Source organism: Aythya ferina (genome assembly GCF_964211825.1).
Source record: "Aythya ferina genome assembly, chromosome: 3".
Lineage (NCBI taxonomy): Eukaryota > Metazoa > Chordata > Aves > Anseriformes > Anatidae > Aythya > Aythya ferina.
Genome location: NC_140298.1, coordinates 44,774,746 through 44,797,304, shown reverse-complemented (window position 1 = coordinate 44,797,304; position 22,559 = coordinate 44,774,746). Strand labels below are relative to the sequence as shown.

General features: G+C 40.6%; 2 protein-coding genes across 5 annotated transcripts; both read left to right on the top strand.

Annotated features, from left to right (window-relative positions):
- The first annotated feature begins 389 nt into the window (after positions 1-389).
- On the top strand, positions 390-13,699 carry LOC311433694 (sulfotransferase 6B1-like). Of its 4 annotated transcripts, none has more exons than XM_084513106.1 (8): positions 390-662; positions 7,771-7,876; positions 9,278-9,414; positions 10,086-10,175; positions 10,818-10,944; positions 11,777-11,871; positions 12,416-12,572; positions 13,253-13,699. In XM_084513106.1, the coding sequence occupies exons 2-8, from the start codon at positions 7,819-7,821 to the stop codon at positions 13,381-13,383; spliced, it is 795 nt and encodes a 264-aa protein (XP_084369232.1). In that variant the 5' UTR covers positions 390-662; positions 7,771-7,818; the 3' UTR covers positions 13,384-13,699. The 4 variants fall into 4 exon arrangements, with proteins under 4 accessions (XP_084369232.1, XP_084369233.1, XP_084369231.1 ...); XM_084513107.1 differs by having other exon boundaries at positions 403-662; positions 7,800-7,876; XM_084513105.1 differs by having other exon boundaries at positions 403-662; positions 7,633-7,876.
- A 2,756-nt stretch (positions 13,700-16,455) lies between these two features.
- On the top strand, positions 16,456-21,905 carry LOC311433693 (sulfotransferase 6B1-like). Its single transcript, XM_084513104.1, has 7 exons — positions 16,456-16,734; positions 17,812-17,957; positions 18,413-18,502; positions 19,203-19,329; positions 19,749-19,843; positions 20,233-20,389; positions 21,581-21,905. Exons 1-7 carry the CDS (start codon positions 16,533-16,535, stop codon positions 21,709-21,711), a joined length of 948 nt encoding a protein of 315 aa, XP_084369230.1. The 5' UTR covers positions 16,456-16,532; the 3' UTR covers positions 21,712-21,905.
- The last annotated feature ends 654 nt before the right edge of the window (positions 21,906-22,559 follow it).

Genomic DNA, 22,559 nt, shown 5'->3' with positions numbered 1-22,559 from the left:
AATCTCTCATCCAACTATGATTCAAATTAATGGATTTTTTTTTTCATTGAATTCCTTGGAAATTAAATTAAATCTGTATTAAGTACTGATCAGGAAAAAAAAAGCAACAATCAATCATCAACAACAAGAACAAAAAACAACCTCAACATATCAGACACAGATTTGTTTAAAATGTTCTTATCTTTTTATAGACAGTATATCAGACTCGCTCTCCACAGCTTTGGGTAATTTTGATGCATAGCTAGTGCCAATGTTTGCTTGGTAAACTCTGTGCCAGACTTTGTGCTTTTTTTATTTATTTTTCTTATCAGCAGAAATCTGAACCTTGTTAACACATAAGATGCTAGCTTGAGCCTCCTGTTTTCTTTTTTTTTTTTTTTTAGCCTGATAAAAATGGTTGTAATAAACCAAACAGCTCATGTTTATATGCACTGTTGTTATTGGTTTAGTCACTATACAGTAAAGCTACAGTTTACAGCTGCCTTTTTTTTTGTTTCACAGGTTACTCACACCTCCCTGACCTGCCTTGCTGTGAAATCCTGTTCTGATTTGAGAGAAGGCACAAGGGGCTGTGAGGAAAACAGTTGGAGAAGGAGGAGGTGAACCTTTAGCCATGGTTTTGCTGGTTTCATCACTGAGTGGTGTCCTTCAGTTACTTACAGGTAAGGGCTTTCTTGATAATGTTGGTAATATTTGCAATCAATGAGGGCTGCTTTACACATTAACCCACTACTGTAAGGAACAGAGTTGGAAAAGATGTTTACCTGACTGACCTGAGTGTGAAAAACTGATGGTTGGAAGTTCCTGCCTCGTTTTGGGTTTTAGTTACTTTTTGTCTCACACGTCTATTCTGAAGACAAAAGTCAAGCTCTATTCTCAAATTTGGAGACTTTCACTTGAGAGCTCCTGGTAATTTAAGGCACCTTGTTATGCCATGTCTGTGGTAGACAGATAACTTTTGTTGGAGGGATGTACCTTTGCTCTGGCTGTGGAAGTCTGCTGAGTTGTGGTCAGGGTATTAGCATCTGGTGTCTTTCACAAAAGCTCAGAAGTAACTTCCCAGCTAAACTTCAGTTACTCTTCCAGAAACACAACCTGCCTGAACACAGACTGTTTGCTAAGGGTTGGTACAGCAGGAACCATGGAGCCAGCCTGGGTCTACTGCTGCACCCAGAGCACTAGGAAACGCAACACAAACATCTGGAGAAGCTTTGCATGTAGACATCTCACGTTTTTTTCAGGGCTTGTTAGGTATGACGCTGCCAAAAATATTTATGCTGCTAAGCTTACCCTGGAAGCAGCAGAACAGTATTTATCACACAATGGTGTGTGTGAGCTTTTAACTCTTACTCTTGCACTAATGACCATTAATCTTAATCTGGCTAAAATGAACATAGATAATTGTGAACTGAGTATTTCTAGGGACGAGGTACCCAGATGATTGTTTCCCTCCCTATTTCCTTTCATCAACTCCCTCTCCTATATCTCCATACCCTATGATGATAGGGGGGCATGGACACAGAGACGTATCTTCCTCCATGTCTCAACCTTTCTTCCAGCAGTACACCACAGCCCTCATCCTCTCCAAAACACACAATATGGAGTGTGTTCAGCTCAGTCCTTTGGAGGGAAACAAGAGGAAAAAGAAAGTGGTATAGCATGGACTAGGAGTAAATAGGATGAGCTACTGCTGGTGCCCAAGTTGGCTTGGTAGCAAGCTATTCAGCATCTGAATTAGCATACAGATTGGCAGTTCATGTTTAAACTTTCTGAAGGATTAATTTTCAGTTCCAAAGATGTCTGAAGGATTAATTTAAAGTGTCATGACTGGGACCAAATTCCATGCAGAAATATGTTCTGAACAAATCAGAGAAAAACACTCCACAGTTCATTTTGCATGCCTTTCCAATTCTAATACTACAATATTTGAATAAAACTAAATGTCTTTGATGTTACATGAAAACAAAACAAAACAAAACAAAACAAAACAAACAATTAAAATATGATCTTCAGGCAAAGAATTTTTATCTCTGTCAAAATACACAATTTTGACTACATGTTTAAGACCTAAATTGCTCCCACAGGGATATATCCACTTAATCTCATATGTTCTACTGAGCAATTTATGTTTGCTTTAATATCCTGATTTGTATATTAGAATTCATAAACTGAAAATTAAAACTGTGATTTTTTTTTTTTTTAAGGATTGTTTTTGTGTGCATCTGAATAACCTGTTTCAATATACATCTTTAATCAGCTTTATTTCACTTCTATTACTTCTGCATTATATATTTGGCTTCATTTGTATTGCCACATTACACTTTGTTTGTATGACATAATTCGTTCTGTACTAAAGTTTCCAGAAATTTGACTACTTCATAGGCGTAGACCATAGTGGGATTTATAAAAGGTTTGCAGGAAGTAGGATATTTAGCTTATTACCCAAAATAAGAAAGTCCTCCAAAACATCAGGTAATGTTCTGTAAGTCTTTGATATTCTTCTTTATCCCCTTCTGCCCACTTCTTCCCCTTGTTCTCTTACTTTTAATGTCAAGTTGTATGGGTAGACAAGGATGTAATGAGTTACTTTTGTGTGTGTGTGTGTGTGTGTTTGTGTGTGAATCAGGTCATTGACTTGACTCTCCCTTCTACACATTTACTTGGTAACAGAGCTGTAGTCAGAGTTCTCCTGCTTTTCATTGTTTACTTATGTATTTTAAGTTAATTTCACCAATATCAATGGGAAAGATCAGACAAAACAGAGTAAACCTCTTCTGGTGATGGTTTGTGGACTCTGTTAACATACACCTTTTATATTTAGATTAGTGTAAAAAGATGATTTCTCCAGAATTGTGTGTCCTGAGATGTTCTTTCTTCTTACCTAGTGGAGTATTAACAGGATGGAGGGAATAGTTAACCTTTGCATCTGTACTTTGGCAACTAGCCCATGCATTAATAAAGATGATGAAAGCTGTGGAAAATTGCTTATTTCCTACCTTGTTCCAGAGAAGGGATTAGAGAGTGGAAACTCTCCAGAGACAGCAAAGCTGAGGCTGAAAAAAAGCTGTGAGACGAAAGCTTAAAAGAGACACATGGGAAAGTTTGGGTAGGGGAAAGATAGGTCTGGGTATACTTTTGTAGACTAGGAACTATTGTCTAACCTGGTGGTGAGACCAGCTTTGCTCTGTTGAGGAAAGGTAACTGTCACAAAGAAGACTACAATTCAGGAAGAAAACAAAAGGTGAAGGTGGATCCTAGATAATTTTACAGATAACACCCCAGCTCAAACAGCTTTGTAGAGTACTGAAGAAAACAAACCTGGATCCTGTACTGAGGATTAATTCTTTTTCATCTCTGTTTCAGTATTTTCCTGTATTTTTAAGTAAATAGCGATAGTGTCATGCAGTCTGGTAAATAGCCTGTTTTGTGTCTGTTCACATGTGTCTTGTATTCCTGAGGAGTGATACAGTTACCCAAAATATCCAGCCGGTTCATGTTTTGGGAGAATATAGGTGTAAACTATTGACAAGATCAAGAATTCAGCAAAAGGGTTCACATGGACATACCACTGACCCATAATTCCTGGATTTTAAAAGAGAGGGTATGGCGAACATGCATCTGGAGATGAAGAATGTTTCTGGAATCCCATAAAACTGTAAGGCATTATAATCTTTCGAATCACCAGAACTGATAAATATTGAGATAAGGAGATTTATACAAATTTCATAAGCTAATTTTTATCTAATTCTACACCTAATACATAGAAGATTATTAGGGAATTAACAGAATAGCACGTACATAGCAGCAAAAATATCATGCAGTTGCTAGAATAAGATACTACACCCAGTACACCCAGGTAAAAATGCCTTTGGGGACCCTGCTCTTTTGCTACTACGTTTGAGTGGACATGTAGAGCTGTGCATTTTTCTTCATGGTAGTTCACCAGACCTTCAAGGCACACTGACTAATATGCACTTTCAGCCAGGACTGGATGTCTGGAGATTTTGCATCTAGAAGTGCAGTTGAGTAAGGATGGCTGATTTTAACAGGAAATGTTATCTGTTTTACTGAATGAGTAAAAAGTGGTTTATTCTTGTGGTAGTCTCAACAATCAGCTTATCAGAAGGCACGCAGCACTCTGCAATCTTACTGTTAGAGGCACACATGCCTCGAGGTGATTTAACTGGCACATCCGTCTTGGCCTTTGCTAGCATTCAGACCCACGCTCATGCACCCGCACTTGCTCCAGATGCATAAAGGCTCTGAGCCCTGGTCCCAGCTCAGGGGCTGGCACTTGGTGCCACTTGGGTCTCCCCAGTTGCTGGCACCCATGCACATGGGTGCTCTGGCTCATGGTCCCAGCCCACTTAATTCGGATGCACTCAATCCAGATGCTGGCGCTCAGACACAGATGCCTTCCCACACAGGATCTGACCCCTGCTGCTGGCGCTCAGACTGCCCTACACACACGTACACATTTAATAGAGTCCCTTGCCCAGACAAAAAGATGGAAAGGAAATTAATTAGAAGACAGGACATACTGTGATGGTCAGGTGCAGGGCAAAGCAGACAAGCATTCTGACCAGCCAACAATTTACATGTAGCTGTCCCTTTTTTATCACTCATCCCTCTATTTTCCCTCACTGTTCCTCCCCAAACTGCCTAAATCCCTCCCTTTCCCTACCTTTGGTCCCCTGATGAATCCTGTCCAATGATGAAACCTTCTTCCCTCACAACCCTTAACGTGCCTATGTCCCCAGGCAGCAGCCCACCCAGCACCATATGAGCCCTGGATTTGGACTGCCTTTGTGTGCTCCTCTGTGCTTGTGGTGGTGATGAGCTGATGGCTGCTGTCATGGCCCTGGGAGTAGCTCAGCAGGACATTATTTGGGCTGCCCACCCCTGCCTGCCATTGTCTCTGTGCTTCTTTGTGGACAGGCAGACAAGCTTTTACCACATAACCTAACACATCCTACCACCCCAGTCGCTGTTTGGAGACTTTGACTCCCCTCAGATCTGGCACACACTGGATTATTCAAATGAAAAAAAATGACACAAATGGTGTTTCCATCGTAGAGAAAATTCTACTTGGGGCCCAAATTTTCATGGACTGATTTATAGGATCCCAGGAAACGTTCCCCTCTTGAGCTCTTGATTTTTTTTTTTTTTTTTTTTTTTTTTTTTTTTTTTTGTCATATTGATGGTCAGAAGGAGTTTAGGGGGGTACCTTCATAAGTGGACCAAGATCCCTTTTAGGTCATTTTGGAAGGCTGATTTACTGAAGCCTTTTCTAGAGTCTGAATGAGATAAATGCAGATCACAGGAACAGTTATGGAAACCCACCTCTTCTTACCTACCAACTGAGAGCACATTCCCTTAAGTTTTGAGGGTATGTTTGGGGATTGTGTTGTTGTTTCATTTAACAGGCAATGGCTCTGCACAAGCAGATCAGCTCATTGGGTAACTGTCAGCTGGTAGAGTCCTGTAGCTATCACAGCAAAGGTCACCAGACTCTTTCTGCAAAACTCCACAATCAGGAAAGACCAAGTCTGATATCTATGGGAAGTCAGAAACCTTTAGAAGCACAGTGGTGGTTTAAACAACAAACACCATTAATCTGGAGATTACCAAATCCTTTAATCTGTTTTTAATCTCCATGTTTTTAAAGCTGCTTTTTAGAAACTTTAAACCAACTAATGTTTTCCGTCAGTCTCCTGTTTCAGCATTTGGCAGGATCAGAGTCTTTCTTATGCAAGACGTACCGTGTGAGGTTTATGCCCCCTCTCCCAGCTACAGTGTCCTGGCAGATGGCTGTATCAAAGGCTCATGTTACGAAATCTTGATCCTTTTTTTTTTTTTTTTTCTCACTCAAGAAATTTAATTCCCGTCCAAATCCCTCCTTATGACTTACGTCTTCTAATTGGTTTTTCTTCAGTAATACTGTTTTTTAATTAATTTTTTTTTTTTTTTTTTTTTTTTTGGGGGGTGCTCAGTTTCTAAGTATAATACATGCCTCCAATGAATAAGTGCCCTGACTGCCTCCTCTGGCAAATATACACCAGAAATCCAATGGTTTTTCACTCTCAAATTTTCTCCGGACTGTTCTGCAAAGATTGAAGTATGGGAATGAATTATGTGCTTCTATTATGAAAACCCCAACTAAAGGAAAAAAAATAAGGCAAGCAGCTTTTGTGCTTTGCTAGAATAGCTGGTTACATGTTAAGAATCAGCAAAGACTCTATTTCATGGTACAGTAATTTCTAGCTAATGTAAGTGAAGCGATGCAGACGGTGCCAACTGGATGTGCTTTGGTGCAAGCTCTGATTCAGGAAATGGACTGAGCAGGAGTCATGTGGTGTCCACTTGGTTCAGCTGATGCCTGCTCACAGGTAGTCTTGTATACATGTATACTGACAAATTTTTACAGAAAGGAAGAGATGAAGGTAAAAGCAAAAAATTTCCATAGACTGAACAATATTTGCATCAAAATGCAAGAGCTGTAGGGCCAGGTGATCCTGTGAGTGCTGCAGGGTGCCTCAGTGCCTGGGTGTGAATTCACCAGGGCAAGCAACTGGCAGAAGCATACAGGTGTGCCATCGGTGGACCTCCTGATCGAGCTGCCCAATAGGCAGCTTTCAAAGATGGAGATGGGAAAGAATGGCATTTAGACACTTGGCACAATTTATTTTTTATTTTATTTTTATTTTTTGGGGGGGAGAATGGGGAACTATTTTCTACTTCCTCTCTGCCTTGTGATCCATCCTCTTGTCAAAGATGTTAATGTTAAACCTGGGCATTACTTTAATTTTTGTACTGAGATCAGTGCAGTCTGAAGTTCATAAATTAAAGTCCGTTATAAATAATAATCATTATAACTGAGGCTATATTTTTACTAAGTCAGTGATCATTGATCAGCTGTTAAGCAATGATTGAGCTCATTAAGGGAAGAACATGTAAAAGTAGTCATTTTCATGTAACCATCAGAGAGCCAGACCTTTCTGTTGCAATCCAAACAGAGAAGAACAATGATCAAAGAGCATGTTGGTCCTTCTGCCCTCCTGGGCACCAGCTGGAGGGAGAAGTTGGCCACCATTACAGGACAGCCACTAATGCACTAAACACTCTCCCAGTCCCAGTGCATTTTATCACACTTTTTTTTGGGAAAAAAAAAAAGGAGTTATATAAGAAAATATCCCAGCAGAATGAATGCTGAAAAGAGCAGAACAGCCACAAGGAATGTGCTTATGCCAGTTAAACCCTAGCCTGTAATCATGTCCTTCTTCTATCTTGATGTACTTTGTTTATAAATTTTGTGTTGTGATTATTTGCATATTTTTGGCATATGATGTTTTTGAGTTAGATAAACCCTTTAACCCAGGATGCAATTACATTTGCTTGTTTTTCTTGTTCAATTATGTCCATATTCTGTTGATATCAAAGGGTTCAAGTGACTTAAGGTCTTTGTCTGCAGTTAAGTTGTTTTTTTTTTTTTTTTTTTTTTTTTTTTCCAGTTTCAAAAAGAGTAGTTAATTATTGCTTACAAGGTCCACCCCCCTCCCACCTCCTCCTCCCCAAAACCCAAAAAAGTAAGAGCCCTATTAAAAGGCACACTGTGGCTCTCTTTCCATGTAGCATTTCTCACTGTGACGGAGCCTGTGTGTGAGGCAGAGAAGAATGGAAAAGCCCAGGAAGAAATTTATTGATGTGGTAGATAAGGCAATGGTTGCTGCTAACACAATGGATCGTGATGAACTGCTTTTTTCTTACAAGGGGATTCTCTACCCTGTTACTGTTTGCAGTCCTGAAGTGTTTAAAGCTATGGAGTCCCTTGAAGCCAGAAGTGATGATGTCATTTTAGCAGGATACCCTAAATCTGGTGAATATAACTTGCTTTCTTTGTAAATGAATTTGTGTGATATCAAATAAGTGGATTCTATTTACAATTTTTAGAGAAAAAAGAAAAGGTAGAACATTTTTTTTCTAAAAAAAAACAAAACAAAACACAACAAAGCTAGTTATGAGGACATTATATAGGAATTTTGCAAATGACTGACAGACACCTGATTTTCTTAGCTATAGCGTGTAAAGCTTTTGTTATCTTTAATTTTTGTAGTTATGAATTTATATGCACAAATTGAAAAGAAGAAAAATGTAATTCTCAAACTGGAGGCAACTAGATTTCCTTCTCTTGCAGTTACGTTTGTAAAGACAGTAGCTTTGTATTTCTACACAGAGTGAACCCATTGGTGCCTTCACATGCAGTGCTGCATATATATATATATATATATTTTTTTTTTTTTCCTCATAAATGTATAGAATATCTAAAATCCATGACTACCAAAAATTATTTTGCAACACTTGGCAGTGGCCACATGGATTTTTATTGGGAGATGGAGAGCAGTTCTTTTCTGGGGTTGCTAGTTTACCCTACATCTTTGCTGCATCTCCCTGAAAGCACTCTACGTTGGCTCTTGGATGTGTTACATATCCATTTTAATATAGCTATTTTTCTCCTTCAACAATAGGATTCACAGTGCCTTACAGCAGATAGCCAGAGCTGACAGGTTTATAAAGTTTTTGCTATTTTTTTAGCATGTTTTCTGTTTGAAGAAATGTTGTACACTAAAATGCAGTTCTTGAACTCTAATGACAAAGACATAGGAACCCAGTGTCCACAGGTCAGGAAATGGTAAACTAAACATGAGAGATCTCTATGGGTTCTCTTTTACATTGTGAAAAAAATATATCATATATATATATGAAACATTTTAGACTTTTTTTTATATACTACATATTGGTAAAGAAAATGAGCATACAAAGCACAATTTTTGGATCTAGTACTGCAACTATGCTAAAGTTCTGTGACCTGTCCTTCCACCCAAGATAATCCTGTGCAGCACATCAGGAAACATTTGTAATTTACTAGGTTTTGAGGTACAGGTTCACCACCCCTATTCCCACTTGTAACAATTAAAAATTATTACTTTAATGCATGTTTAGTGCATGCAGTGGTTTTTCTCCTTAATTAGTTATTTTACAATTTACAAGTTAATTTATGATGTATTTAGCCATCTAAGTTGGAGAAGTGTAACCTTCAAAGGTGCAAAGGTAGGGCCCTGAGAGGTGATTGTCCAGACAGTCAGCTGTGATATTGTATCACAAGAAAGAAGATCAGGCAACTCACCTGCTAGTACTACCTACTTCCTGGCTGCTGGCAGATACATTTCAGCTTTTTTCTCAAGGCTTTACAAGCAATTCTGTATTTTTCCCCTCCCAGGTACAAACTGGGTGGGTCAGATCTTAAGTGATCTGGTAGCCACATTTGAAAAGAAAACGCAGGATGAAGAAAGTGTTAATGATGAAGACCTAGAAGAATTCCCCTACCTTGAAGTTGGAGATGCTGGGAAATTTGAGGTGGGCACAGAATACTTATTAAAATTTTAAAAATTTGGTGCTTCAAACACTGAATATATGGCGTGTGAAATACTCCACTCTTTGATAAGAACTCTTCCATGTCTCTGTAGGCTTCATCTGGCCAGGCTGAAACTCATTTATGTTGCAAAATGCTGAGGGATAAAGGGACACTCTACAGGGCCTGAGAGGAGCACATACTCATTAGAAATACAAGCACTACAGAAATTCGGCATAGCATTTTCTATATTTATGAAGAGTTTCATGAAAAGTTAAATATTGAAAGAATGACTTTTGTCTTTTCTACTACCTCTTCTTTATCCCCCCTTCTCTCTTGGGATCATTCATCTTTCCCATGCTCCCGGTTAGATTCTGGATATTACCTTTCAGTTTCATACCTTGTCTAGCAGAACATATTAAATTCATTATCACTAAAGAGAATTAGTAATGGTTAATCTTCCTTCCAAATGTTCATTCTCAGGGGCTTTTGAAGATTATTGCTACTCAGGGTAGACTGCTAAGATCCCAGGATAACACTCATAAAGCATAAGTGTTTCTGATCAGCCAAAAACTGTTGATAAATTTAGCAAATTAATGTTTTATCACAGGCCAATGGAACAGAATACTTGTAGTAATTGAACTGTCTACTTTCCTCCTTCCAATTCTTAATAAAGCGAATGAACAAGTTACCTTCTCGAAGAGTTATATTTACTCATCTTCTTCCTGACAATCTTCCCAGGTCTATCTTCAAAAGTAAAGCCAAGGTGGGTGATGATTTGAATGTTTTGTAAGCAAACACTCCTACAAATGCTTTTGAAAGCCAATTTAGTGCTTTTAGGCCAAATTTCAAAATCATTCTTATACTTACATAGTGTTTAGCCTGGCCATTTTTACTTGACTGATAGCTACCATTTATCTCAGTAAGTCTCAGTTCATCCTTACTGACACATTTGTTTCAGTATCCACAAGGCAGGTGTGGGGGAAAACAAAACCTCCAGCAGTAAAAAAATGTATTTGTACACAACTTCCTATGGAAGGCTTTCCACAATGTTGTTACAAATGTGTTAAGTTCTGGAGATAATATGTATTTGTGTGATTTTTTTCCTCTCTATCTAAATGATGAATAATACTCGTATTGGGCAAATCATACTTAGATTCTGCATAATTAATTTGATTAATCTGGAAAAGATATTTTGATAACTATAGGCAATCATATTCACAAGGTGCTGAAGTGAAGCAAAATATTTCACTTACTGGATTTAGAAAAGAATTGTTACTACTGCAAATAGCGTATGACATACTAGAAATTCCCCAGACTGCAGTTCTAAAGAAGAGTATTGTTTTTTTTTTTTCATACTATGGTTTGTTATTTTTCACTGTAGAAATAAAATATTTTTATTTTGTAGATATTGCTGTTGATTCGCAATCCAAAAGACGTGGCTACATCTTTTTATCATTTTTCCAATGGCATGTCTCTTCTTCCTTCCTATGAGACCTGGGATGATTTCTTCATAGCTTTCATGACAGAGAAAAGTACAGTATATTCTTTTATGTTAATTATTCAATGTTTTGACTTTATCTAAAAACCTTGCATTTTGTAAATCAGATTCACTTGCATTTTTTTAGTTTACAGCAAACAAAGCAGTGATTAAGGAAAGAAAGTGAGAAATTTGCAGTGAATTTAACAGTATTTGTCTTACTGACTGAAGACAGATATTCATCAGAACTGCACTTACACAAACTGCTTTAATTTGCACAAACTGTTACTTTTGCTGGAAGAAGCAGTTCCTCCTTATCTTGCTCTTGGATCCCCTTTACCCCTCCTCCTCTCCACTGTCCATTATCCTGTGCTCACACAGACATCTGAACACCAGCTTGCCAAACTGGCCAAAAAAAAAAAATAATAATCCCACTAGTTTAAAACTGCATAAATTCTCCAGTTTTTGTGTTGCACAGAAATGCACAGAAATTTTGTTGCACAGAAATGGAAAGAAGCAGACAAGGTAGGTTTTGCTTAAAACTAGCCACACTAGAGAGGAGCGTTTCTGTGGAGGTGTTTGCAGAGGTTCTGAGCCAGACCCCCTGCTCCCTTGCTGGCCCTGGTGAGAAGGCAGATCCTTCAGAGCCACACTGGACTAGCTTTGGTCCAGAGACTATGACAGAAATCGGAACAGTCTGGAGCAAAACCCCATAGATCCCATAAAGAGGGATTTATGGGGTTTATCCCAGAAGGGGGTAAACTCAGGCATAAACATAATGGCTATGGTGGAAGGATCAACCCAAGGACAAAAAATTGTTTAATATCATAAGGAGCTTGTCTAATATTATTTTATTCTTCATCTTAGGATTATTTTGTTTTATTTAGTGCCCTGGGGATCCTACTTTAATTATCTTTCTGAATGGAACAAGTATGCTGCTGATGAAAATGTTATGACAATAACTTACGAAGAACTAAAAGAGGTGAGGTTACCTCTTGAGGTAACAAGTATTTTATACTTCAAAGAACAATTGTTCCTAACCAATAAACCATTATATTCATATAGTGTATTCAAACTGCATGATACATACAGTATGAGAAAGATTATTGTTTTAGGAATAGGGTAAAATGAAATTCCAGTTTAAAAACTTTTTAATATATATTTGTGTGCGTGTGAACATGATTCTTATTTTCTCTTTAGCTGCAGCATCAGCCCAAATCATTGTAAATCAAAATCCTCAGTAATTATTTTTTTGGAGCCGTTATAGCTCCAAATGGTGTAGATTTGTCTCAACTGTAAATTATACACAGCCTTCTGTAATCTATAAGAATACAGCTCATATCTTATCTGAAACAGTAATGGAGAATAAAAACACTAGACACCATTCCAGTCTTGATGAACTCTGAATACTCTATACATGTATATGCAGCTAACAGAGGCATGCAAGGCCATGAAAACATCTTGAAAAAAAAAAAGCAATGTAATCTGTTTGAATGTCATGTGGTATGTTGCCTTCCTCTTTTCAGAATCGGGCCCTGGGAGTGAAAAATATCGCTGCTTTCTTTGGGATTTCTCTGACTGAGGAAGAGCTTCAGGGTGTGGTGGAGAGGAGCAGCTTCCAGTCCATGAAGGAGAACTCGCTGAAGACCCACGGGGCGCTGGGCAGCATTCTCTTTCGCAAAGGTAGGGAGCTCCAAGAGGCCCAGAGGCAGAAACATCATGCTGTCAAGAACTAGTCAAGGAGCATTCGTGAGGAAGGGACTGCAGCCATCATGGGAGAAGCAACAGCATACAGCAAATTTTAGAGGCCCACAGATGACTGGCAGGAAGGAGTAGTCATGTGTCTGAATTACTTTCCCTCTATGGGCCAAGAGTCTTCCTCACTGAGTCTTCTTCAGCCACCATATGCTTACCTGGGGAGGGCAGGCGTTTTAAAAGAAAGGGGCCAAAACTCAGCCTAAATTTTTGGGAGAGTGTAAGTGCCCTGAAAGGGCCACTGTCAACCCCTTGTTCATGCTAACAAGTTAGAGAAAAGACAAGGATCCAAGAATCGGTAATAGAGAGAAGCAAGATAGTAGAAGACTACTTTTGTAGTGCAGTGTAGGTGATGCAGATATGAGAGGGCTAACCTGGTTGTCAGAATCTATTTCTACATTTGACATTAAAGGTGTCACTGGATAAAATCAGAAGCTGACAAGGGAGCACAAGCCCAGTTCTGCCTCCAGACAGATGATTTTTAATCAGTCCTTCCTGATCTTCCATTTTGTCAGTCATAATTGACTCTGGAGTAAAGAACTGCAGAAAAATAGGACCTTATGCTGTTTTTTCTTTTTTTCTCCAATAATTTCTTTGCTTCTTTGAAGGTGGTGTAAGTGACTGGAAGAGTCTTTTCAATGAAGATCAGAATGAGAAAATGGACAAAGCATTTGAAGAACATATAGCAGGAACTAAACTGGGGAGGAAGTTGAAGTATGACGAGTACTGCAAAGCCTGAAGAGCAATTAAATGTGGTTATAGGAAGAGCTTTCCACTGCATTTTCAGATCATCTGAATAACATATACTAGAAAGCTGGAATGATCCAAGAATCTTGGAATTATCGTAATAATCACATTAATCACACTGCATCAGCCTTTACAGCGAGAGTGATGAATAGTTGTTTTGTTGTTGTTCGTTTTTTTCTTTTATATGTTTGTTTATTTTTCTTTTAATGTTCTTTGGCTTGCTTTGGCTACATTTATTTGCTGAATATGATGATAACTAACTATATTCAAATAAACCTGACAGCCTTGTTTCAGTAGCTATCACTGGATTGAAATGGTCCTTTTGTGCTTCCAGCCAAACAGTCATTCTAGACTATTTAGAAATTATTTAGTATATGGAGATTTTTTTTTTTTCCAAAAATTCCTCAAGTTAGGCAACATCTTCACAACTAAGATCACTAGCAAAATATGGATCTGATGCAACCTTAAATAATGACAAAGGATATCTTTCCTGTGACTTCAGGACAAATGCGATGAAAGCTAGAAGAAATAGAATGAAGAAGCATGGAGATCAGAATTTTTAAGTATTTTAGTGTCTTTGAATGCAGAATTTCAATCTGGAATTCAAATTACAGACTGGTATTAACAGCCATGATCCAATCATAGGCACTGGTTTTACATATGATCACAAATAATTATCTCTGTAGAACACAAAAAAAATCCCTATTTTTTTTTTCTCATATATAAATTTGCACTTGGTTCACTGAAATCAATGTTTCTATCTGTATAAAGGTTAGTAAAAAGCAAAATTGTGATGTTAATATTTGTGTAATTCTGGCATCAGACAGGTTCTGAAATTACACCAAAAGAGAAGCAACTTAGATCAACAGATTTATAGCTTCATATGTAGAGATAGCAACTTAAATGGGTTATGTAAGGTGATTAAAGTACTGAGAGTAGATTTGAGTTCCTAGAAATCCAAACAACAGTCATAAAATGCATCTAGAGTCAGCAACACTTGCAGGAATTTCCACTTGTTTACATGGCTGTTATGAAACTAATTGCAATAGTTTGTTCAAGGTACAACTTCGTAAACTGGATCAGTACAAAACTGGGAGGACAGTTAAAGCAATATCCTTTAGTGGAGAGGCCTGGATGTATTCAACATTATTTTAACACTCTTGTGGACAAACTAGTATATGTATAGTATATGAATTTAAGTTATTTGATATTTAAGTCTGGGGACCAGAACAGAAATGAGACAGTATTGGGGAAAACGGGGAAACAATTCAAAAGATCATGACAAATTAAGAAGAAGGTTGGAAAACATAAAGTTCAGTAAAGGTAAGTGTGAAAATACAAACAAACCAAAGGCTGAAGTACTTAATGGGGGAAAGCCAGTAAGAGTGAATTGTAAGAAAAGACGAAGAATCACACTCAGCAAGGATTAATTTGGTGAAAGTGGGGGGGGGGGGGGGGGGGAAGTCAAACCTTATTCTGGTTTACAGTAATAGGAGGTTCATACATAACACAGAGGCAGTAATTGTTAAAGCCACTGGTTGCAGGTCATTCTAAACTTGAGAGTGCTGCTGCTTAGGGAGGCCATGAACTGCCTTCCTTTTGTGACATTTTTTCCTCAGTTGAACCCACACCAGATTTTAGAGTTACCTTCCTCATTCTCACTGGCTGAATCTTACAGTAGTTTAATGGCAGCTTTGGGGTTTTCAGACAGATACTGCACAAGAGCCTTGAGTTGCACTGAGACTTTCCAAGCACACAGGGATTTGAGAAGTAAATGTAAGTATCACATTTACTTAGTAAGGGGAAGCGGTTGAGCTTCAAATAGTATTACCATTGCAGCACTATTGGATGAGAGATTACGTATGTGGTTGTTATTGAGCCTCACAGGCTCTGAAAACAATCTCTGCAAAGACTGGGTGCTACAGTGTGCACAAGGGAAGCTGTATAGCTGCTACTCTGTTAAACTAATTAGATTAAAACTAATTTGAAAGCACCTGGTCTGAAATAAATTGTAGACATGCCCTTGCTTATCTGATGGAAAACCAGCCAATGACCTGTTTATGTAGTTTATCCTCTCCTGTGTTATCCCAAGGTTAGGGGTTCAGTTACTGTCTGCCCTTAAAATCTCACCCTATCTGTTTTATAGCAGTAACACTTCAGGTGCTTTTGCTTCATTAGAGATGCTCTGTGGGCCTGTGCATTCAACAGGGTAGGGATGTGTGTGAGGGGAAGACAGAGAAGGCAAGCAGCCATGTTGGGCAATGAATGTGGACAATGCGACTTTTTGCAATGATATAACTTGTCGAGATACATATTTCTCCATCTTAGTACTACTTATCTTCTGAAAAGGCAGCAGCCAGAATACCAATAACTCCCCCACTAAGAACGTTTTCACCCAAAGATTAAATTATGGCCAAGTATAGACACAAAAAGAACTAATGTGATACAGGTGAACTTGATTCATGTTAATGCAGAACCTAAGTATTAGAGTTTCACATGAAATCAATGCTTCTGAAGGATATGGTGAAGTAGAAGGTCTTGAATGTGAGTATTCAGTCATGAGAAGTATGGCTTAGATGGTACAAGTCCTTAGTGCTGAATATATTACCTGGAGTGATAATGTTACAATAATGGGCTGAAGATAGCACTGGCACCTGGAACAAAGTTGGACCCTTGGGTATGCATCCATTAGTGAAGTCAATACCAAAGTAGGCTGAGATCCACTGCCCTCATAGTTATGCTGGTTATCTAGTTTGCAAATTGTACTATGTAGCTCAGCAGTTAAAAATATTTAAAGTAGTATCTTACAACACTTATAGGTCTCTCCCTGATTTCATGCAATATTTTGAATGCTAGCAGTATTAACTGGAATTGCTGTCCCAACAGCAATGCTTTGCAGAGAACAGACTATTGTTGCTGGTATCAGGCATGGCAGAGAGACTCCATGTCACTACTGTGAGTCTCCTGTCCTGCAGTTTCGAAAGGAGGTAACAGAGTACAAATGGAGTTAATCAGTGACATGTATCTTAATCTCTGAGTGAATGCCCTTTCTGATTTCCTAACACACTGTATAAAGTTCTTCTGCATTGTGGAAAGACAGTCTGTATCTCTGCTTGAAAAGAATTCCACAGGGATACAAGCATGAGCAGAAATAGAGAAAGAGTCATTGAAGCAGTGGAAAGTTGCTTTTCAGAGAATGAAAAGACTTCCCCAGAAGATATGCTGTTTTCTTACAAAGGTATTTTGTACCCTACTGCATTTAGCAGCCCAGAAACTTTGGAAGCTCTGAAATCCCTTGAAATCAGGAGCGACGATGTGATTCTAGCAGGCTATCCTAAAACAGGTGAGTGTTCACTGGATAAATAGTTAAACGTGCAATGCTACAATCCAGAAGCATGTGCCTTCATTTAACGCAGCAGTAATACCTGAGAAAAGCTTATGGTGACACCATTCTCCATAGGATCATTAAATTAAGTTGTAAGGCATCTCTGGAGGTCTTCTAATCCAACCTCCTTCTCCTCCGTGCCTTTTTTTTTTTTCTTCCCCAGCCTGAGCAACCCAAGCCTTTCCATGTGTTTCACTTGCTGCAGCTCGCAGTGGTTTCAGGGGCTTTCAGCAGGACCCTCCTCTGATTCTCAAAACTTCTTCTGCTTCAGTGCATGAAGTGCATGCTGTGTGCAAGTGGCGAAATCACCAGTGTTGGATAAAGCACAATAATCACATCCCTTGACTTTCCGAATACAGTCTTGTTAGTACAGGAAAATATGATGTTACCCTACTTGCTGCAAGGGTAATACAGGGACTATTTCCTACTAACGAGGGCAGAATAGCAGTGTTTCCACAGATCTACTGCATTGCAGAATGCAAGTAATTCCCATGCATCTAAGTGGAGGAAAAAAGAATGCTACCAGGACTCTTAAGTTGTTTCCTTTCATGTGGACATTTTGGATTCCTTCACATTTGTCTCTAATCACTTTGGAGAGATACATTAACAGGTCATATACAGAAAGAGGAGTTGGTGATTCTTATTACATTGACTTTGAGTGCAGCCTGTAGAGCTGTGCATGGGCAGAAATAGTTTAGACGTGTGAGGGTCCACCTACACGTCCCAGAAGAGGTTAGATGAAAAGTGAGAGTTGGTTCTTTGAGCCCAGTGCCTCACATACCAGCTGTGGCAGGTCACAGAAGCCAAGACAGCTGAGCCTGGTGCAAAGATGCTGTCAGAGTTTGACAGTCTTTTGGTTTGGTTGAAGAACCCTTCTTCAGTCAGTTATGGGAGCCTAGCTGGGGGCTGGGTATGAGACCAAACTGCTTACGAGTAAAAGGCCGAAAACTGAAGCTCCTCTCAGCCAGGCTGAAAGGAAAAGGTGGAGATGTGCAGCCCAGGACGGACGTTCTCCTGGTGTCTTTATCATTTCAGGAACCAACTGGCTTGAAGAAATGGTGAGGGAGCTGGAATCAGCAGATGCTAAATATACAGAAGAAGAAATGAAAGAGAGAATAAATGCTGAAAAGGAGCAACAGATGTTTCCACGTCTAGAGTTTGGAGATCCTGGAATATATGAGGTGGGCAGGGTTTCGAAATACTGGCAATACTCTTGCTACAGGTAGTAACAGTTGAAAGACAATGTTTAATCTCAGGAGCAATAGACGACTTCAGAGTAGTAACAAGTGTTAGGGTCAGTGCAAACAGCATGTCCTATTGCCCCTGGTGTCCCAGTGCAAGGGTCTCAGAACACCAGCCAGTGTTGGAGGCCTGGGGGCTCCAGGCCTGGAGCCAGTTGGTTGGATCTGTAAGACTGTTCTTGTGGGTGTCCTGTCCTCAGACCTGTCTCATGTGAAGTGATGCTCTGTGGCAGAGGCTAGCAGAAGCCTACATGTATGCCGCCAGTGCCTGGGATTTCCCAAGGGATAAGATAACTCTCGTCTGGTCTTACATTTTCCTGTTACCCATGACTCCTGAAAAGGCTCACTTCACTGAATAAGCTACTTCTGTCCTATTTCTCCCACCTGCCTTAAAGAGGATGAAGAAACTGCCTTCCCGAAGAATCATTTCAACCCATCTGCATCCTCATCTCCTGCCCTTCTCCATCCTCCAAGGAAAGGCTAAGGTGAGTCTTCTCTTTGAGTCACACTGCAAAAGCATTTCCACCTCAAGCTAGCTTTCCTCTGCCTGTGTGAGATGTCTTTTTGCACTTTCACCTGTGCTGTTCAATGCATAGGCACATTTCCAAGGGTGAAGAGGCAGAGTGCTGCGTGCTGAAGTTGTGAATAAGCATCCTCTCCTGGCAGCAGTAGCTCTGCTGACTCTAATTTCTCTCGGTGGGCTAGTAGCCCCTAAGATCTCAGAAAAATGCTTCCAGATTTTTGTGTCAGAAAACTGAGCATGGCAAGCAGTTACCCTGTTTGGATAAGCTTAGAGGCTTGGACTTGCCTCTAAGACCAGTACTTGTCGAAAGCCCAGCAGGGCCTCAGGAGATAAGATGATCATTGATGAGAACTGCTTCAAACAGAAGCATGGGTGCACCCACAGCCTGTTTGTAAATCTTCTGGTCTGTAGCCCTTGAGCTCATTTCTTTGGATTGGTGCTAGTTCACAGCTGTGTCCCAAGGGCATCACTGAAAAGGTATCTCTTTTCACCTTGAAGCTGCCAGCAAGTGGTCTGCCAAGGCTCTGACTTCTTACTAAACCAAAGGAATTAGACTGGCATGTCATTGTCTGGTGGGTGTTTGTGGACTTGTGATGTGTTGAGAAGATGGTGTCTTGCTCAGTCACCATATCACAACCAAATCATGAATATTCCTCCTCCAGGTCCTTGTGCTACTTCGGAACCCCAAAGACACGGCCGTCTCCTATTACCACTTCTACAACAACATGCCAGTGCTGCCATCCTTTGCCTCCTGGGATGAGTACTTTGCAGCTTTCATGAATGGGAAATGTACTTTTCCCTGTGTTTTCTGGGATTTCTTTCCACCTAGAGTGCATATACAGGATTCTGGGCTTGGGAATCTTACCCCAGCATATCTTCCCAAGGCAGTCATGGGAAGACGGGCCCATGTTATGGATGAATAGCGGAGTAACAGAGAACTAGTGTTACTTTTGTCTCTAACTTAGAATGGAGAGATTGTGGCAAAGCCTGAATCTTTCTATTCCCGTAATAGAGCTGGTGGTTCAGTGCAACCTAGTGACAAGAACTGCGGGATCCTTCATTGACCTCAGCCAAAACAACAGACATTACCTAGTCCCCACTTCACCATTCTGGTGCCATGTTTAGATAGCTGTATGGGCTGACTCCTCTAGTTTGGTAAAGGCTGTTTTCACAGATATCCTGCACAACTATTCCTCTTTTCTTTGCAGTGGCCTGGGGATCCTACTTTGACCAGTTAGTGGAATGGAACCAATACATTGACCATGAGAAGATCATGATGATAAGCTATGAGGAACTGAAAGAGGTGTGGTACCTCAGCCAGTTCTTCCTTGATGGATGCACTGTGCAACTGTCCTTATATATGTGGGGGCTATGGGGAAGTAGAAACTATTGGGTCAAGCCTGTCTGTCCCTTTAGAAGAGCACGCTTTCCTGAGCTAGTCTCTTTTGCTCCTGGGCTGGCCCATGGGGGCTTAGGAGGAGAGCAGGCTTGTCTATTTGTGGAGGGAGTCTCATCTTACTCAGTTGCTTTTAGGGAGAAGAAAAGGCCTTGAACCGGAGGCCACCATGTATAGGTTCCCCCTCTGTGAGAGACCTTAGAATTCCTTGGTGACATCACTGGATGCTGGCTTTGTAACCTAGCCATGGTGCCCAGTCTTTTGACTTCACCTTTGTGCTGTGTTCCTTTGGCCAGAACCCAATACTGGGAATGAAAAAGATTGCTGCCTTCTTTGAGTTCTCCTTGGATGAGGAAGATTTTCACAGAATTGCCAAGAAGACCAGTTTCCAAGCCATGAAGGAGAAATCCAAGGAAACCCATGGTAAATTTGGGGACATCCTCTTCCGTAAGGGTAAGTCTTTGCAAATGAAAAATCTGCCTTCTAAAGTTGTCTTCTGAGAGTCACTGAGCCATGAGCTTGCTAGCCCTGTTGTGAATGGCAGGTATGGTTGGGGTGTCTTCTGTAGCATCCTGTACAGAAAGCTTCTGCCATTGGTGAGATTTTGGGGCTGTTTGTGAGTAGCATACCGGAGTGCCTCAGCTATCCATGGTCCTCAGCCATTGCTTCCGTGTTGCTCTCTTTCCCTGTGGCAACGCTGGTCAATTAGGCAAGTGAGGTGTACAGGTGGAGGCTACCATTACGTAGGTTACATGTATACCAGCAATTATGCACTAAATCTGCTTGGGCTGGGTGGTTTGTCTTTATGGGTGGCTGCTGGTGTGGCCTTTGCCCAGGAGTTGTGCGATGAGGCTGATGGTTGATCTGGAGGGGAAGAACAGTGGGTTGGTGTGATGTGGAGAAAGGCTGTTTCTGTCTTTGGAGTTGAATTTCAAGTAGGCTTTTTGACATTTCTGACTGCACGTGTCACTTCATACAAATTCTCTTTTGGAGGAGGTGTGCTAATGGGTCTCAGGAACATCATACTCAATGCTGTGTTGGCCTCCTGGGCATCACATTATTATTTCCTCACCAGGAGATAAGAAATAGTCTCAACATGGTTTCTCTCAACAGGTGTGCCAATAGTGGTGATCACTTATAGACCTGAGGCCAGGGCCGGGCTCTTGTAGCTCAGTTGCTCCCCAGTGCTCAGGAGTCTCTGATTTCTGACTGCTGTGGACACGGGCTTGCTTTAGCCCCTTCCCATTCCAACCCCTTGGAGGAAGAAGGATTTAACTGATCTCCTCTCCACCACTCACCCCATTTCCCCATATAACTTGACTTTTCAGAAGGAGGCATTCACAAATGCATATTCCCTTGTGACAAAAACAGGTTCATCTCTTTTCAGTGTAAACTCTGCATGAAACCACCTTGGAAATGCCTCTGGGGAGGGAAGGCGTGCAGGCAGCGCCAATTCTCTCTGTGGTCTTGCTCCAGACTTTATTTTCTTATTTTTGTGACCTTGCCTCTCCTAGGCAATTAGCCCTCTTAGGGGCATAAAACAGACGCTTCTTGCCTCTGTGTGCAGTGAGTCTGCATCACTGTTGTGTTATCCTCTTTCAGGAATAGCCACCTTCAGTCCTTGTTGCTTCTTGTTGTACACAGGCATTGTTGGAAGCTGGAGAGACCTCTTCTCTAAAGCTCAGAATGAAGAAATGGACCGAAAATTTGAAGACTCCATAGGGAGAACAAAGCTGGCAGCAAAGATTAAATACAATGTGTACTGCAAGGCCTGAAAATGAGCAGAAGAGCAGCAAGTTCTTCCCCAAAAATGATTCTCCAATAGTGGCCGGTCACCATGAGAAAAGAGGAAACCCTCAGAGATTGACCTGGCACCTCTAAACATTTGGGCTGTAATTCTTGGGCTTGTGCTGTGCCTGGAGCCTGGCTGTTGCTTAATACAAGCAAATAAAATGAGCGCATTTCTTCAGTGAGTGCCTGACATCCTTCCAGGAGAGAGATGGTGCATGGGCATCATAGCACCCATCTGGTGGTTTCGTTGTGGCTGCCTCATGGCCTGAGACTGTGAGGGAGGCTTCTGCAGTGCTCATTGGTAAGGGAGAGGAGTCTCCACATAGACCTTCCTCCCAGGACGCAGTGGGCTTGACTTGCATTTGTGGTGTGGGTCTGAACCCACAAATGACTTTGTAGAGAGAGAGCACATGGTGCTAACTGGAAGGGTGTCTATGTTGAGAGTTGTATGGAGGAAGACAGTCCAATGCCATCAGGTTGTGGCCATAAGCAGAGGCCCCAGAGGTGATCCTGTGTGGTACAGGCTCTACATCTTCTTGGGTCTTGAATGCCACAAGCTGTCTCATACACCTTGGCTGGCTTCATACTGAAGTTCCTGGGAGGACCGAAATCCTTTGCATCCTTTGCACTTCCTGTACTTGCTGCTCAGCATGGTAGGCGTTACCTGCTTTTTCTCACTCAGACTTCCCTTACAGACAGGGGCTGATTCTGGAAATCAATTTATTTCTTATCCCTTACCATCCCTTCATCACATAACCCTGCCTGATAGACTGCTCTGGGCAATGTAAATCCTTCGACATGGAGGTTCCACAGAACTATGGCATCCCCTTTA

Coding starts and splice junctions, on each gene's coding strand:
- LOC311433694 (XM_084513105.1), top strand. CDS start 7,675: ATGGAAAAGCCCAGGAAGAAATTTATTGATGTGGTAGATAAGGCAATG. Junction 10,176..10,817: donor TCTTCAAAAGTAAAGCCAAG/GTGGGTGATGAT, acceptor TTTATTTTGTAG/ATATTGCTGTTGATTCGCAA. Junction 10,945..11,776: donor AGCTTTCATGACAGAGAAAA/GTACAGTATATT, acceptor TGTTTTATTTAG/TGCCCTGGGGATCCTACTTT.
- LOC311433693 (XM_084513104.1), top strand. CDS start 16,533: ATGAGCAGAAATAGAGAAAGAGTCATTGAAGCAGTGGAAAGTTGCTTT. Junction 19,330..19,748: donor AGCTTTCATGAATGGGAAAT/GTACTTTTCCCT, acceptor TTTTCTTTGCAG/TGGCCTGGGGATCCTACTTT. Junction 19,844..20,232: donor GCTATGAGGAACTGAAAGAG/GTGTGGTACCTC, acceptor TCCTTTGGCCAG/AACCCAATACTGGGAATGAA.